Below are 17,118 nucleotides of genomic sequence, written 5' to 3' on the forward strand. Positions count from 1 at the left end.
TGAGATATATAGATCGTGCTATGCTCTATTAATTTCATTCATTTCACTGTTTTTATTTTTGTTTTGTTTTGCTTTTTTTTTCAGATGTTACATGTCTTCATGGGTATGAAGACGTTATACTACCGAACCATTCCCTTATCGTCCAAGACTGCATGTTCAGAAGCGCTGAGACTAATAGTCGAGAAGTTTCAGTTGCCTGGGAAGGCCAGCGAGTACTATTTGGTGGAAGTCTCTGAGGAATGTGAAGCAAAAACTTTCTGTTTATCCTTTTAGATGGAACATTATTATTACCTAAAGGAAATAGATTGGAATTGTGAGGGGAAATCCTTTGGTCACTCGTTGGAACGAAGTAGTTAAAACGTCTGTTTTGTACCAGATAATGTAAAGTAGAAATCAGCGGGGATTTGCTGGAGGGTCTGAACGAGCTGGATCAAGGGAAAAACGAAGAATCCGAGGCGATCACTTCTCAGGGATTGGAGGCTGAACATCATGTGCTTACCGCCCAAGAACATTTTTTCCTTTTCACAGGTGGGCGAAGGGCTGTTTTTTATTCTAGCATTATAAGGAAGAAACGAGTTTTATGTCTTCTAGACATACGAAAGCAAACACGAAGATACAGTGGGCTATATAATCTCTCCTCTGCAAACGACATACTGTAATGGTGGTTTATTCGAAGTGATTTGAGTGAAACCATGTAAAAACATGCACCCTCCGATGATTTCAGGCTATTTTCGCTATTGATAAGTCAGAACAAATCACCGATGTATTACGGCATTCTCAAAGGATTGTCCAATCTTATTTTTTTTGTAACCTGTCAAATATGTGTGACTGAAACCTTTCACTTTTAATAGATTTAACATCAAAGAAACATGCTCACCTTCCAGGAAGAACAACACCTTTCAAAAACAGTCACTGCAAAAACAGAAAATGATAGACATGTTTTCCATAGATCATTGCTTGATTCTGACTACACTATCACGAAACATTCAATGTGAAATAGTTTATTGAGGAATGGTCAGTCAGTCATCCGACAACAACAATGTGTCGTAACATATACTTATTACATATACTTATTACAACATATCAACTAGCAAGTCTAACTTGAAAAGCTTGAAAAATTAAGTGTACCACGCCAGATACGAAAAACCACTAAAAAACCACTCTTTAGATGTGGCCAAAAAATATGTGGAAACGTATTCCCCATCTAATGCAGTGGCACGGAACCTCGGGGAAGAGGTACAAACAAACCCATAACTCCATAGAAAAAAATTTAACTAAATTGACAACAGCAAACAGAAAGACTGACTGAGCTAGGATGATTAATATTCCCCGCTAAAACATTAAATACTCAAAACTCTCCCCTGAGAATACTAAAACCTCTCAATCGTGCCATCAGAATAGTAATTTCTGACTAATTCGTTCCTACTCACTCAACTGTCAGAAATTACATTTTCTGTGTAGCCCTCGAAATTAAAAACATCAGGCTTTTATTTTGCAAGATTGGAAATAATTAATACAAGTGGTAGGTTATGCAGTGGATTGAGTTTCTTATAGAGAGAGGAAGTTTTTTTAAAGTTATTATCAGCAGCAATTATGAAAGACAAGAGGCCTTTTTTAATGAGAGGAAAAGTAATCAACCTATGAGAAAGAAGAAAGAACTGATATCAACACAATTATTCCTCGAGACCCTGACATCTATCAAGGAGTAATGATAACATTCTAAAATCTGTTTAGACACATCTAATCTATTTTGGAAGCAGATGTTCTTACACCAGAGAAACTCTGGCAACAGATATTTCATTTATCATGTCAAGTTCAAAGACTGCCTAGTTACCCATTCCCCCGTCCGTGTTGTGTTAACATCCTTCTGCAAACTCAGAAAGAAGTGTTTTCTTTTGCTGTTTACTTAAACACATGAGTAATAAAACAATTATTGAATTCGGTTTTCGTATAATATCATGAGGTATCAAACTTCACGTCTGTGTTATCTACCTCAGCATTTGGCTTCAGCAGATCACTCAGACTTCACTTTTGATGATTCGTGATATCATATTAAACTCCATCCAATATTTTTTTAATATCTGCTGCAGTAAATCCATAGAAGAAAATAAAAGAACATAATACAGTCAACATTCGCCCGGATAATTATAATAATAATAATGACTTTATTGGATTACACAATTACTGGTAGAACCAGTAGTTCTCATTGTGGTCCTCTGATCAAGACAGAGAGAGGAGACAGACAGTTACAATCAGGGCATTGGTTGAGATATTCTGCCGAAGTTATTTTTAATTTTTGAAGGGAACGGAAGCATTTGTCTTCCACAAGTTCGCACCGGAACCCTTCCTCAAGAAAAAGCATTGCCCGTCGTTGTCGTACAATTTTCATTTACAAAATTTTCCGTCACTATCGTTTGGACTTTTTGGTTAAACAGACTTCCTTTCAAGATAATTTTTGTTAAGTTAATAGTTTTAATGACTTTGACCGTTCCGAAGGTTTGATCAAAGGCCTCCCTCTTCAATGAACTCTGGACGCAATTCACTCGGGAAAAAGTTGCCATCCGAAATATATAGTGGTGCAGCAAAACCCAATAATTAGGGAATTTTGATCCTTCTCCTTCAAAAACCCAGTTGCATTTGGTCTCTGTTTGCCTCGTACACAAGGTGAAAATGTTGAGATACGTTTGTGTGACCTTACTGATTGGCGTGTTACCCACCCTGCTAAATTTCATCCCGTTTTTAGGAGTATTTTTTAATTTCGCAAACAGAATTTACTGGCAGTTTGCTCATCGATACTTGGTAAAGATAGACAGGTCCGTTGAAAATTTTTTCTCCCTTGATAACAAAACACAATGCCCAGGAAGTGCTAAAATTTAGACCTTTAGACCAGCATTTGATTCACAGCATTTTTAGGTGGCTTTTACTTGTTAGTATCGCTCAACAGTCTCGTAATGGTTCAGTTTATCGCAAGCAAAATGCCCGTACTAGTATATCCTTCCTTCAAGCCCTGAGTTAACCTTCAGAAATTTCTTTGGAAGGAGGGAGCTTTTTGATTGCCTTCAGTTGATGAATTAATTATTTTTTCAAATTTATGTGAGCCGGAATTTGTTTCCTTCTCGGTATATTATTTACTTACTTACTATGAAATATGAACTTTTGCGAAAGTTCCGAAACAACGTTGGGCAACGCGATCACCGCCATTCAAACATACAGACCATACACCGCAACACATGTTCGTTCCAATCCGTTATCAGAATGGCCCCATCTTAATAAGTCCTCACTGAACCAGATTTGGAATTCCTGGTTCGACTCCACCATCAGCGGGGAAGAAAAGTTATCGAAGAGCAGATCTGGCGATTCGGTTGTGGCCCAAGGAAAGCTGTAAAACGTACATCCCAAAAAATTTTATCGGTAATCGTTAGTAGGCAGAAGGAGATTACGGTCATTGTCAGTTATCAAAGTGGCCATTTGATTAGGAATGAGAGGAGGCCAAAGGCAGCCCCACTTGGACTGATAGCTTGGGTCCGCTTCATGACAGGTGACATGACCATGTTGGTATGTTAATTTGAATGTAGTGATGTTACCTGAAATGGCTGTTCTAAAGATACCATACGAATCATCTTTGGCGCCAAAGCAAACTGTAGACGGCGACATCTGTATCCATCCCATGGCTGGAAAAAAAGATCAGTAGATTTGTAAAGGCTTTCTTGATTTTTTCCAAAAAAATATACAAATAGGATGACAAGTTGGATGGCAAGACTGCTGCTGCTGGAAAAGAAAAGGAAGACAAACAGACTTAGAGTGCAGAGAGGCAGAGAGGGATAAAAAGGGACTTTTGGATAAGGCTTGATTCATAGATAGATAACCAAAAGTTTTTCTCATTTAAAGTTTTTGATGGAGTAAAAGCGTTTTACATACCATTAATTATCTCACAATTGCTGCCTTCGTATCCTTTTGGGCAAAGACATCTATACCCTTTGTCTGTAAATCCAGTCTGACAAGTCCCATCGTGTTGGCAAGGAGTTTGTCCACAAGTGTTCTAACAAGTGTGGTAAGAGGGGTTGAGCACAGAAGTATGTAAATGAGAGAAGCAAATGGTTACGATAATTTGAAATGACAGTTGAAATGTAATCTATGGTGATTACAGGAAAACGGTGAGCCAATGAACTACCATGTGAATAACTTGATAAGTGGAAATTTACTCTAAAAAGGAATTATGACATAAAGGGTAAATCGGTTAAGAATGCACTGAGCATTGCTCCTCTGTAGCTGTAGTTCACTCAGGGTCTAAGGTCCTGAGGATGTTTACTGTGTGTGGCATTATTCAGCTTGCATTTAGTTATGGATGGAGAGCCGTTTAAGGGTTCAACGGAGAGCCGTTGAAGAATTTATCAATTAATAATACAAAGGGAAACTAAAGAAGGGAAGGCCACACTTGCTTAAGAATGCACTGACCATTGTTCCTCCATAGCTGTAATTTGCCCAGGGCTTGAGATCTTGGGGATGTTCATTGTGTGTGGAATTATTCAGTTCACATTTAGTAATTGTCGGAGAGCTGCTAATCACTACCTCGTTGTAACTGACGCAGTTGAGTTCCATGTAGCATAGAGTGGAGCAGAAGTCTTGCACAAGGGATTCTACGGTTCTTATTAGGTGATTTATGAGTCGTTTACCATGGAAAGCAAGAGATGATGTAAACTCCAGTTTACGACATAGATCTATGAAGAATTGAAGATAATATGATCAGCACCATTTGACTTTACGTGAGTTTACGGCTCACAACTTCATATCTTGACGAGGAAAGAAGCAATTTTCTTTTTCAAGGGAAACTTAAGATTTGCTCAAAAAAACTTGTGCAGTAGTCTGTCTTTAGTAGGAAGTCGTAATAAATGAAAACGAACATTATTGCGAGAAAGGAAACATTTCTAATGCATTAAATTAGGTCCACTTTAAAGGTTTCACTGATAACCGATCAATAATTCATTATTGACTATGCAACTCTTTTACGAGGTATAATTTGGAATTCACAGCATATTTAGGTCGCTTTTACCTGTCATTATCTCTTAAACAGTCGAGGAGTGGTCAAGTTTGTAGAGAGCAGCATACTAGAATTAATATTTCCTTCCTGCAAGCACTAAGTGAAGAGTGCGTTCTTTGATTACCTTTAGTTTTATGAATCCATGGCTTTTTGAAAAGATGAGTCCCCTACTAACTCTGAATTACAACCTTTTGTAGTATCCCCAAGAGGGAATAATTGAAATAGCAGTGTGAATTATGATTAAATTCTCTGTGGTACGTGTTGGCATGGTGAAGATAATCCATCCAAAATATCCAGATGAGAGGAAGACCAAAATGTACATAGATTATCGGGAATAAGGGTACAATTCCCTTGCCAGAAGCAGTTTTACTGACCATGGGTTTGTTTGGTCTTATAGCTTTTGAGAGTAATTTTCCATCTGACAACACCAAGGAGTGAAGCTGCGTTGCTATCATTTTGAACTACGAGTCAAAATGTCAGAGGACTGTTTCCGTGAAATCCATATTCTTCAAAAATTATCTTAAAGGTGTGTACGCTAAGTTCAAGTCTCTTCAAGAATAGACACTTCATCTAAGGAATGAAGTTACGATCAAAAAAATAAAACCTGAGGTGCACATTAGCGACTAAAACTCTGCTCAGATAATAAAACTGTAACTCACTTTCTCCTCCCGCATCTTCTACCATCAAGAAAGATAACAAGACTAGGAAGAAATAAAATTTGTTCAAAAACGCCATGTTGAAAACCAATTCGAGCAATTCCGTTCGGACATAGCTGGTGACTTCTGAAAAGCTTCAGAGGTTTCTTTTAGCTGCTTTTGATGTTACGAAAGTACGAGGACATGCATTTTTTATGCCATTTTGTTCCTTGTGAGGTTTATGATTGGCTCAGAATTTGATTGTTATAGATTAAAGCGGCATTCGGTCTGATCCAGGTGAAAAGAACCCCAAGGAGCCCAACTGATTGGACCAAACATCTCGTTTGCAGGATTATTATGAAAGAGAAAAGTACTGTCGAGTTTATAGGTTGGTAGGCTGATTCACCAGGCATAGCAACGAATTAAGTAAAAGGATAAATCATTTGTTAATCTTTGTGGTACATGCAGAAGACAAATTAACTCGTCTCTATTAGTCAATTCGTCATTCGGCAAAATTCGTTTTATTTACCTTTTTTTTGCAGCTAAAAGTCAACCCCACTGAGACCCTCAATGGGGTTGACTAAATTGTGAAAAAACAAAATTCAGAGAATCTAAGGTGAGCGCTTTAAATTGTCTTAAATTTCCTAGTTTTCTAACTTCAAGATATGTTTTAAAGTCTTAAAGCTGGCACATTGGGGAGACTTGAAAAATATATTTCATGCAGTCATAAATTATTCAATTAAGCAATCGTAAGAATTGAACAGCCCTGTAAATATTATGTAAATTTCGGCTAATAATGATCAGGTCCAAAAAACCTTAATTCCATATGTTCCAGCTTTTATCAGAAGCATGATTATATTTATAAAATTCATAAAATGTGATTCGAAACGAATGTCTTGTTTTTTATTATTATATATACAAAGTTCAAGGTCACTGTAGAAGTTTGCGTATGTGTGTAGGAATTCAAGCAGAGCGTTTAAAAGCTTGAAATAGAAAATACCCATTTCATGGAAATAGGTGCAGACTACTACTGATCAAGAAAAAAATGACATCTATTTGCAACATAGTATTGCTTTTAAGTTTTCACGGCAATAAGTTGGCCTTGAAGTTCTTTGAGAGTTTTGCAAAACTGCAATACTGGAAAATAAAGGAGATATTTCATTTTTAAAATGGAATATTTAATGTTGATGTCGATGCGCGCGTGACAACAACCGAAATGTTTTCTATTGTTCCACTTTAAAATTTATTTTCTCGGGCACCTTTAGGAATATCTGTAAAAAGCATCGCGCAGGACGACCTTATTTGGTACCCTATTTTTGGAAAACAACCTTAGATAATCAAGTTTTGGTCGATCAATATTTCTTGGTCGTTTTGCTGTGTTATTTATTCATAGTTTTCGGGTAAAACACACTTACCTCAGTGGTAAACCCGACAAAATTTTAATTAAACCCTTTTTCAGTGCACGAATTTTGTCTGCATGGTATATTATGTAAGATTCGGTTCACCCCTTTAGCTGTGCGCATATGGGTGCACTTACAAAGTTTGCAGAGCACTCAAGAAGCTAGAGTTGCTCTCTACTGCACTTGGAGCAACTCTTGCGCTTCTCTCGTGCTCTCCAAGCTTCCCATGTCCATCCATAACTTGAAATACCCTTGCTAAGCATAAACCAATTCTTTATAGGCAATTGAGGAGGACTGAAAATAGGCAAACATGCTGTACCATTCGGGTTTCTTTAATTAATCTATGTACAATCAAGTTGTATTTGACAAATTTTCTTATCCAGTTCTGCTGAAAATTAATATCTAGGGTAGTGTCTTCTGTTTTAAGGACAACCTTATCTCTTTTTTTCAGTTGTGAGCCAAGGAGAGTAACAACATTGAGAGAAGAATAGATTCTATGTTTTTGGTTTTGGTGTTTGTCATCATAACTAGAAATATTTACAGCTGTTAATCCGTAGTCACAGTCAATATCCGCACTTATCACGATGAAGAAAGATAATTTAATTAATTTTCGTCAAAGATAATTTATAATAACAGTTTTGTGATATTGACCGATCCAAAGGCCTTGACCGGCTCTCGTTCACCATCACTTAAATGTACAGACCATACGCCGCAACATATTCCAATCCGTTCCAATCCGTTGTCGCCATCTTTCCGATTGACCAAGGCCTCGCTGTATCAGAGTTGGTATTCTTGGTTGGCCCTTGCCGCCAGATGAAAGTTCCAGGTTCAGCTGCGGCTGGGTCACTGTGTTGCTTTCCTCTCACAAAAAATATTCTCTCAGTGCCCGTCTCCACTCAAGAGTGTATCAGAATACTAAGAAAATGTCAGTAAACCAAAAAAACTGAAGGGTAACCTGGCCATGTACGGACATCCTAGTTTCCACCGAGTATCATCACTCCCAGCCTATTAATGCCTCTGAAACCGGGGTACCCTCCAGCACACTTACGATGAGCCATTAGCTGCAGCTAGCATTTTAAACTTACAGGGAAATGTGACTCTTACCGCATAGGATAAGGGTTCTTGGGTTTCAGCGGTTGAATCTTTAGAACGTCTTAAAATGAAACAATGTTTAGAGATACAGAAAGACTGGTTGGTGAAAAGATAACTTTCTCTGTATGATAGGTGTAGCCGAAATTCTTCTCTTTGTGTTAATAAATTGAAAAGCATTAACTTTGGAGGCTGGATTTATGTTCGGAGAGTAACTGAAAACGACCTATACATATGGAAAACGAATGTGCACGTCGCAGAAAAAAAAAACCGTCACGAAAGTATAATAATGAACAAACGAACGACGATAATAGGTGTTTCGTGACGTCTGTTTGTTACAGTAGCACAGTGCTTAACGTGAGTTCTGTATGTATTATTTGGTGGTGTGGATCAGGCCAAAGAGTAAAGAGTATACATCAAGTTTCAAAGCTGGCCTTGGATGTGGCAGACTAAATTGATTCACAATACTAGATCCAACTAAGAGCAAAGCTAAAACAGTTGTAGCCTTGGAAACTGATTTGATGAATAATGACATCAATGTGTGTGTTGTTGTAATAGAAACATCTCAAACCAGAAAAAGCAGAGATTGTCGTCAATATTCCTAGTTTATACAATCTCTGAGAAGAATAGGATCTAGTCGTTGTTATAGGAAAGAAGGCGGCGTGGCTGTTTATGCGCTGAACAAAAATTTAGTTATTGACATTTTCCATTCTGAATCATTTTCACTGACTGGCGTGACTTTGCTTTTGCGCATGGCATTCTGTTTGTCAGTTTGCAATCGTTACCCACCCTGCCAATCAAAAGTATGGGAAATGTGAACTTATAGAGTACATTGGATGTTCTTGGAGTCGGTCACCTAATCGTCTTCCCGTTTCACCGATGTATAACTTTTTGCAATGAGTGCAAGTTATGCAATAGATAACATTGGCTAAGGTGCCCTTAAAGTGACAGTAATCTTAATGGGTCTCTCGGGTCCCGACATTTTCTCTACGTTATGAATGAAAGGACAAATTATGCATCGTGAGCGAGCGCATTTGAAAATCCCAGGTTGCTCATTGGTTTGAAATAAACTTCTGAAAAAAAGTTGCCTAAGTTTTTGTTGCGTTTGAATGAAATAAGTAGAGGTTGTGAAAGGATACCACTGGTCTCTGAACCGTTTGAAGCAATTTAAATTTTTTAAGAAAGATAGAATCAACTGCGTAGTTATGGGGGTGAGATGTGAGAGTGAATGGGATACGATCGGTATTTTCCTTCTGTGTCGTTGCTAGTGCTGAATGTCAATCAATTTGTTGGGCGCGGTGGTGGCCCACTTGAATGACAGAAACAGGATAGCCACGTTTATCGAAAAACTGGCACATTCCTTCTGACTTCTTTGAAAAATGAAATTGTTTTGAGTAGGAAGAGGCCTATCGATGAGTACTAAGATATTTTTAACATACTACAATGCTTTCAACTTATTGTCTTAGGCCTTAATTTTCAGCATGACTACAGAAATGATAAGCCGAGATGTGATGAACAAGTGTGGTGAGGCTGACAAATGACCTAAGATCTTTGCGTATGGAGAGATGTAGTTAGCTTAAGGAATTTTATCCATTCAAGACCATAGCTAAACCCAGATTAAGGATTATAATCATTATGCATCATACTCTTAAGAGATTGGATTAAATGCTCGTGTACCACTGTTTCCACGATAAATTCTACAACTATTACAAAATTCGAAAACGAAAACGCAGCGACTAAACGTATTGTTTTTTTTTTGTTTTTTTTTTGTCCGAACTCGGCGCCTGCTGAACGGCAACTAACTAACTAACACGACCGATTTGAATATTAATTAGTTAAGACTTAATTCCTAGCATGCAGTGTTTTGTTCGGCCGTCCCAACGGACGGCGTAAATGTTAATGACCAAGCGTTCGTCGGAACAATCACCATTGCCGCGGTGGGTCTTTTATCCTCTTTCTGATTTTCAAATCAGAAATTCCTAGCTCGTTTCGTTGCCTGTTTGAAGAACAAAGCATCCCAGTTTAGTTTCCCGCTCTCGTCTCGGGCACGGATCTAATGTGCAGTGTCAATAACCACCAAACTATGCGTGGGAGGGCTTCAGGGCTTTCAGCACCGAATTCACCGAAGCGAAGTAACAAATCTTCTTGAGCATTGGATAGTTCCTTTAGAGTATGATGGCGATTACCTTTCGCTTCTTCAGAAACCAGCTGTTTCTTTTTAGAAAGATGAACTTCCCTGCACTCAAGAGAGAATCTTTTGTATTTCTTTATATTTATTTTTATTTTTATTAATTTTTCCACTCCACGTAGTACTTAGCCTAAGTTAACTACGGTTAAGTAACACAATAAACAAAGTATTGACGAAGCATTTCTAGTTCGGTACATTCAAATTTTAGAGAGGAGAGGGGGACATCTAGATACCTAATTAGTCCCCCTTAATTTAGGATAAAAAGTGATTCACCAAACTAGACTTAACTCAAAGAGAAAGACAGAGGATGAAGTACTTGAATACTAACTATTGAGTTAGATAGTAATGTGGGAGTGCTTTTTTAAAACATTTGTTTAGTTGGTTTCTCTCTAATAGGTTGAGGAATATCGTTTCAGATATACCTACCGACAACTGTTGAACAAAATTTCCCGACATATGTCGAAAAGAAGTATTTGCCAGATGTTTGGAGGATACACTTCGAGAGTCATAAGTATGCAGCTTGGACACTAAGGAGAGATTAAAGTTTGAACGTTTGTCAGCATTGAAATAGTTGTAGAGAAGTAAAGTTGTATTGAGTTTGACAATGTCTGGAACTTTCAAAAGTCCCATAGCTGTATAGTGAGGAGTAGTTGGTTGCATGAGAGGAACATCATTGATAATGCGAACCGCTTTGTCTTTTAATTTTACTCTTTAGAAAGTGGTGAATTATAATTATTTCCCCAGAGTGCACAACCATATGAAAGATATGGAAAAATAACAGAATAATAATTACATCTAGGTGGGTGGATCATCAGCGACTTTGTTCCTTTATACGAAACCTTTATTCCTTTATTTCGTTTATGCGATTTCAAAATCTGTTATATGAGTTGTCAACCACCTCTTGTAAAATTTATCACTCAGTCCTGTAGCAATCCAGGGCTTATAAGTTTTGTGTCTAATCTTAGCTGTTTTAAAAAGTGCATGTTTATTACTTACTCTATTGTAAATACGAAAAAATCTAGTAAGCCTTTCATTGACTTCGCTACAGGTCAATATGGAATCCCAATTTTCCTTTTTAATATCTATTCTAAAAGTATGTAACATAAGATGTGCAGTTTTTATCTTTTGAGGCAAAAATATTTTATTTGTATTAGTATTTTTTATTTTTAAGCGCTAAGTTTGATATATTCCGACAGAAATAACTATATTACAAGAGTTATTTCTGTCGGAATATGTTTAATGATAAGTTGACGAACTTTACACCAAAGCCACCTAAGAATTTCCGGCTAAGAGTTTCACCCTTACCAAATCTTACTAATAAGAAGAAATGTTTTGACTCTCTTTTCAGAAGGTCCTGCCCCTTTCCTGATTGCTAGTTTCTGGTCATTATTTACCGTAACCAAGGTCAATACAGTTCCTCATGCATTGCTATTTGGTCGAGTCTTAAATTGAATCAATAGTGTTCATAAAGAGTTGGAGATACCTACGATAACATTATACGGGACCAAGACGGAGACAAAAGTATCAAAAAAAAGTAGATTTTTGATAGTTTTCAACTGTCAAAATGGTATTATCAACAACTAGAGGGATCAATGAAGAACAGGTGCTAAATAATCTTGAAGTATTACAAAGGAGAGTTTACATAGGAAAAAAGCTTTTTCTATTCTATGTTCACGACCAAAAGCACCTCAGAAATTATGCAAGCCTTATTTACCACCGAAGTATCATTTCTTTAGGACCAGACAAGGTAAGATTCGCTCCTTAACTTAGTACAACTGATTTGGCCTTCCTCTGCCTCAACATTGTGAAATAACTCTTTAAACAGCATTCTGAAAACATTTAAGCTGAATGCTACATAATTATACTTTGGTAGGTCTTCGTAGTTCAAGCTCACTAGAAGAATATTTTGGTAAGTTTTTATCGCTTCCAGATGAGCTCATTGATTTAAAATGCTACAAAATCTTCCAAATACCCGCCACAGCACTTCATCTTCGAGATGCTGTTCCCATGGATATATATTAAAGAAAGAGAGAATGGAATTTTTGATCATGCACTTACTAATTTGTATGTAGTTTTACTTATCCTTCTACTGGATGGATCACTATAAAAACAACTGAGTGCGATTTTCAGATACCAATACCATAAAATATTGTCGGCTTTGGGTTGAAACATATTCTCGTTTTGGGCTTCGTTGCCTTGAAACCTCGCCCAAGAAGAGCATATGTTTTAACCCAACAAGCTGTCAATATTCTTAAATATTTAACAGTTTTAAGATGTTCAGTTATGGGTGAAGCAGTAACGGTAGGGACAGCTCGTCGGCACCAAATAGTAGACGTAAAAGGAACTACAGTTCTTCACCCTTATGTTTTTCGACTGGTGACAGCACATATCCGAGCTCCTGCTGAAGCAAACAGTCCCTGCTACTTCTCCCTCAGTCACTGTGGGGTGACTACTGCTCAACCAGCCTGGAAATGATGTGCCGCACTTGTCAGGATCTGGACACTCAGTCGGCATTGTTATTCCTGGAATGTCCAAGAAACGATACCAATCAGGGTTGAGATTTTGGTCACATTCTGTTTTTTCCGGGTCATGGTGGCTTACGTCTCTATCAACATCGTGCAGAACGGTGTTGAGTTGGCATACATCAGCTAAATGGTAGAAAATCGAATAAATTGAACTTACAATGTTGTCGTTTTGTTAACTTTGAACAAATAAAACACTTAGTCTCTTATAAAAAGATTAAATTTTCCTATTGATCATTGTTTTCATATATGCTAATTTGATATTTTCCCGCTGGAACAAAAAAATTCGCCTCAACCCATAGCGCCTGTCATTTGCTAAGCACTTCAGTATCAGTGAAGAGGAATTTTCAGGCAGGCGTGCAAACAGACAGACAGAGGGACATATAGACACAGGTACCGGTCCATAAGACGTTGCATTTCCTACCCTCCCACTCTGAAGCTAGTGAGAAAAATGAAGACAACAAACCTTTGCATTCAGTGCCATCCCATTCATGTCCAAAATGACAGGTGCAATTGTATGATCCTACCGTATTTTTACAAATGGCAGCACCCTTAGCACATTTATTGTCATTTGAAGCACACTCGTCGATATCTAGGAACGACAGGAAGGCATTGGTAATATGTCAGTCTCGTTATCTTTTACATCAAATGGTTAACAAAATATTATACAAATAACTCGTTGGTTGATTTTAGCTGATGCTTGTCTCTCAGGGGTGTGGGCATACGCTGTATTGCCTTAATAAGAAGTAAAATAAGGCATTCTCTAAAATATGTTCCGAGTGTCTTCATATACAGTCGATCCATTTCCAAACCGAAGGAAAGAATCAAAGATCAGTCTTAAAGGAAAGAATCAAAAGTGAAGTGAAATAATATAAAAGTATATTTGAATTGAAATCTGAATATCTTTAACAAGAGAAATGTCATATAAACACCAATGAATAAATTTTTGTAATTTCTCATCATATGAGACAGATTGTAACCATTTTTCTTATTTAGAAAAGCGAAAACTTTATGGATGACTAATGACCACTAACAAAATAATACTAGTATAACAGCTCATACCATTTTTCACTTACTACAATCTCGACAATTTAACTCGAGCGAGCAACATTGCACAATTTACAGGTTACAGGGAGCGCTTCCTTTGTCCACTACTTTAGTTCGAAAACAAGGCCTCTAAAGTTTTTTTGCCATTGTTACGTCTAGTTTTAGATCAATCACCTAACACCACTATGTTTTTCTGCTACCAGTCGTCAAAGGCCAGCCCGGGAGTAAGAAACTCACTCGACGACCAAATGTCTTTAAAATTCAACATGTTCAAGGCAATATTTTGCTTTTTCTGGCATCTTTTGAATCTAACCTTTTTCACAATTTTCTCCCTCGAATCCAGGAGGGCACAAGCATCGATATCCCTTGAATGTGAAACCGGACTCACAAATTGCATTATTTTGGCACCGTGAATTCTTGCCGCAGGCGTTCTGAAAAGGAAGAAAAGAATGTGAAACAGCAGGAGAAAGATCTACGATAGGTGAAAAAAAGGATGAAAGTTTTTGAACACGTCGGTGATCGCGTATAATTCTATCGAATATAAGGCGTCAATTCAAGGAGGTAAGTTTTAGTTGTAACTCACCTTAGAGCCGCGATGATAAAAATTGGCATCAGTTATCAGGTCAGTATCATAATCCAGATGAGTAGCGTTATTCAATTCACAAACATGAGTCATTCCTCCAGGCTCTGGCTCTTTTTTGAAGTTAGCACTAACGCATTTGTTGTTCATGTAGCAGAAAAGCTCACAGTGATCCAAATCCTTAACTTTTTTTGTATCGATGATGTGGTTTACAAACCGTCTTTCAGCAAAAAAGAAGTTATCGGGAAACAGCAGAATGCGATCACGTTCTGAAATAAAACAATTGAAAGAAAGAAAGTTGCCATAGGAAAGGCAATGATAAAACAACAGGTTTATATGAAACGGGAAAGTTTGCCTCAAGATTCTTAATTTCGCAGTCATTTTATTGATGCCGCCTTCAGTAGACCATTTAATGCGAAGTTCTTAAGACAATTGCATGTTGAATTTTATTCGCTTATTTAATTTCGCCGTCGCGATAGCCTAAACTCCCTAATGATAACACATTGGAAACAACTGGAAGACCCTTTGGAAACATTGGAAACCTTTGAAAATCCTTTCCGATGTAATTTCGCGAGAGCGATGATCTAAAAAAGTGATATGTAACCCGTGATATAGGAAAATGGTACGAATGGAGAATCAATAGACCCTTGTCATGGCTACAAATCGTACATTGGTCTTTCACCTGCTGTTTCACAAGCATCTTTAGTTACTTCTTTAATTGTGGAATACTTTATCATGAGAGGGAGCAAGGTCGAAAGCCGTCACAAAAAGCGTACCATAAATTCTCTTTAAGCATACCTTTTTTTTCTCATCAATATTGAGAGTTTTGAAAGTAATAAATGTGCCTGCAAAGGTTTCGTCAACGGATTGTCTTGAGGAAGAGGAAATTGATGTGGATTTGCATTGTAATCAGCCATTGTTGTCGTGCTTCACGTAGTAGATTGATATTCGGGTTAATGATGTTTTTGACATGGCATGAGGGTAAAGTACTCTTATTTTCATTGTTATAAGCAAAAGCAATATTAAAAGTACATCAAATTTCGCATTACTCTCGTACAAGTAATTGTCAAATTTTCAATTTTTGGCCCATAATGGCTACCAAATATTGATAAACTTACTACCACCCGTTAAATGTCACAGTTTCCTTTGGGTGACTTGATCAACAAATAAAATCGGTAATTTATCATTTTTCTTTTGTTGAAAATTTGTTATTAGAGCATTGAATGGTAAAGAGAGAGAAGATTAAAGAAAGATATTATGGCTTCTGACACATAAGTCTTTTGAATGAATGGCAGATCTGAACGAGCGCAACGTTGCAGTTTCATAAATAGAGTGAAGAAGGTTTATATTGATCGAAGTCACCTGCCCAATTTTAACAGGAAAATTTACATTTAGGGTTATACCCCCTTCAAAACGTATTCTTAAAGTTTTCGACTCAAGAACTTCCCTTTAATCAGAAATATCCGCTGATCAACATCTTGTGATGGATAAATGTTATGTTCCGGCCTAAAAAATGCATGATAATGTAAATGCTATCTAAGGCTATATTCCGCCATTGGCCCTGTGTCTTATGCCAAAACAATTTTCGATTTCGGTAAAGAGCGGCAACAAATCTGTGTCTATGCGATTCCATAAAGATTCAGTGTTTCAAACTAAAATGAAATTTACGACATTAGCGTGTGAGGTCTTCAATGGTGATCATGACAATATAAATATAGTTGACAGGCATGAAGTTAATCTTAAGTTGCCTTTGTTGCTAATCCTAACTTGTCAGGTTTGTTTTGTTACTTGTTTTTAAATTTTTTTGAAGGGAAATGACAAATCTTCTTTAAAGCAAAAAACGGGCTTGAAAAGATTCCGTCATTATCAAATGGAAGAAAGTGAATTTATTCGGGATTCGAAATTTTTCTAGATAACTCATGATGAACTCGATCAACTCGTTTATATATTCGCAATTTTGTTGACGATCGCTCCGAATTTGAGTATCAACTACAAATAAATACACTGGAACAAAACTGAGTCAAGTTTGTTCCTCACCTTCGCCAATTGCAAACGTCGGATGGGTCAACAGCGCAGTCCCAGTCACGAAAACGAGCAGCACAGAACTCTCCATTCTCACTCCTTGATGTCAGGCTTCTATATTTATGTTCCAAGTAAAACACAAATGCTAAATGGCGGTAAGTTGATGTCTTAGCACCCGTCAGATCTGACCTAATAACTTTAATGAGATACAGAACATGTTTATTTTCATTTCCCGTTTTAATAATGTATGCAAAAAAAAAGTTGTGGAAACATCAATCGATTTCCGAAAAAAATTCAATTCTACAATTGCCAAATTTACGGAATTGTGCTATTAACACCGAAAGCGAAGACAAATCCTTTAGCAAAGGTAAAAACCGACAGGCGAAAATATTTAGAGCGAGCAGAAATTTCTGAGACGGCCTCTCTGATATATATTTGACACTCATTATTCTCAATCAAGTTCTCCTCTGCTTTGTGAGGGAACTACCTCCAAAATTCCAACACCATTATCAGCTCCATGCATTTTTTTTTCTTCGTTATACCTTGATTTAGAATCACCTCGCTCGAATTAACTTTTAAGTAGGGTACTTATTTGAA

General features: G+C 37.2%; 1 protein-coding gene across 2 annotated transcripts; it reads right to left on the reverse strand.

Moving 5' to 3' along the window:
• Positions 1-12,364: 12,364 nt before the first annotated feature.
• LOC131775290 (uromodulin-like) lies at positions 12,365-16,699 on the reverse strand. Of its 2 annotated transcripts, none has more exons than XM_066167622.1 (5): positions 16,537-16,699; positions 14,503-14,768; positions 14,233-14,350; positions 13,339-13,464; positions 12,365-12,872 (listed from the first exon to the last, which is right to left on the reverse strand). In XM_066167622.1, exons 1-5 carry the CDS (start codon positions 16,610-16,612, stop codon positions 12,628-12,630), a joined length of 831 nt encoding a protein of 276 aa, XP_066023719.1. In that variant the 5' UTR covers positions 16,613-16,699; the 3' UTR covers positions 12,365-12,627. The 2 variants fall into 2 exon arrangements, with proteins under 2 accessions (XP_066023719.1, XP_066023718.1); XM_066167621.1 differs by having other exon boundaries at positions 12,365-12,998.
• Positions 16,700-17,118: the final 419 nt, after the last annotated feature.

This window comes from Pocillopora verrucosa, chromosome 5, assembly GCF_036669915.1.
Source record: "Pocillopora verrucosa isolate sample1 chromosome 5, ASM3666991v2, whole genome shotgun sequence".
Taxonomy (NCBI): domain Eukaryota; kingdom Metazoa; phylum Cnidaria; class Anthozoa; order Scleractinia; family Pocilloporidae; genus Pocillopora; species Pocillopora verrucosa.

What these genes read in the sequence shown, in the direction of transcription:
- LOC131775290 (XM_066167621.1), bottom strand. Translation starts at nt 16,612, where the DNA reads ATGGAGAGTTCTGTGCTGCTCGTTTTCGTGACTGGGACTGCGCTGTTG. An exon ending in GACGTTTGCAATTGGCGAAG is followed by an intron (nt 14,769 to 16,536) that starts GTGAGGAACAAA and finishes GTTTTATTTCAG; the next exon opens with AACGTGATCGCATTCTGCTG. An exon ending in GGGAGAAAATTGTGAAAAAG is followed by an intron (nt 13,465 to 14,232) that starts GTTAGATTCAAA and finishes TGTCGTTCCTAG; the next exon opens with ATATCGACGAGTGTGCTTCA.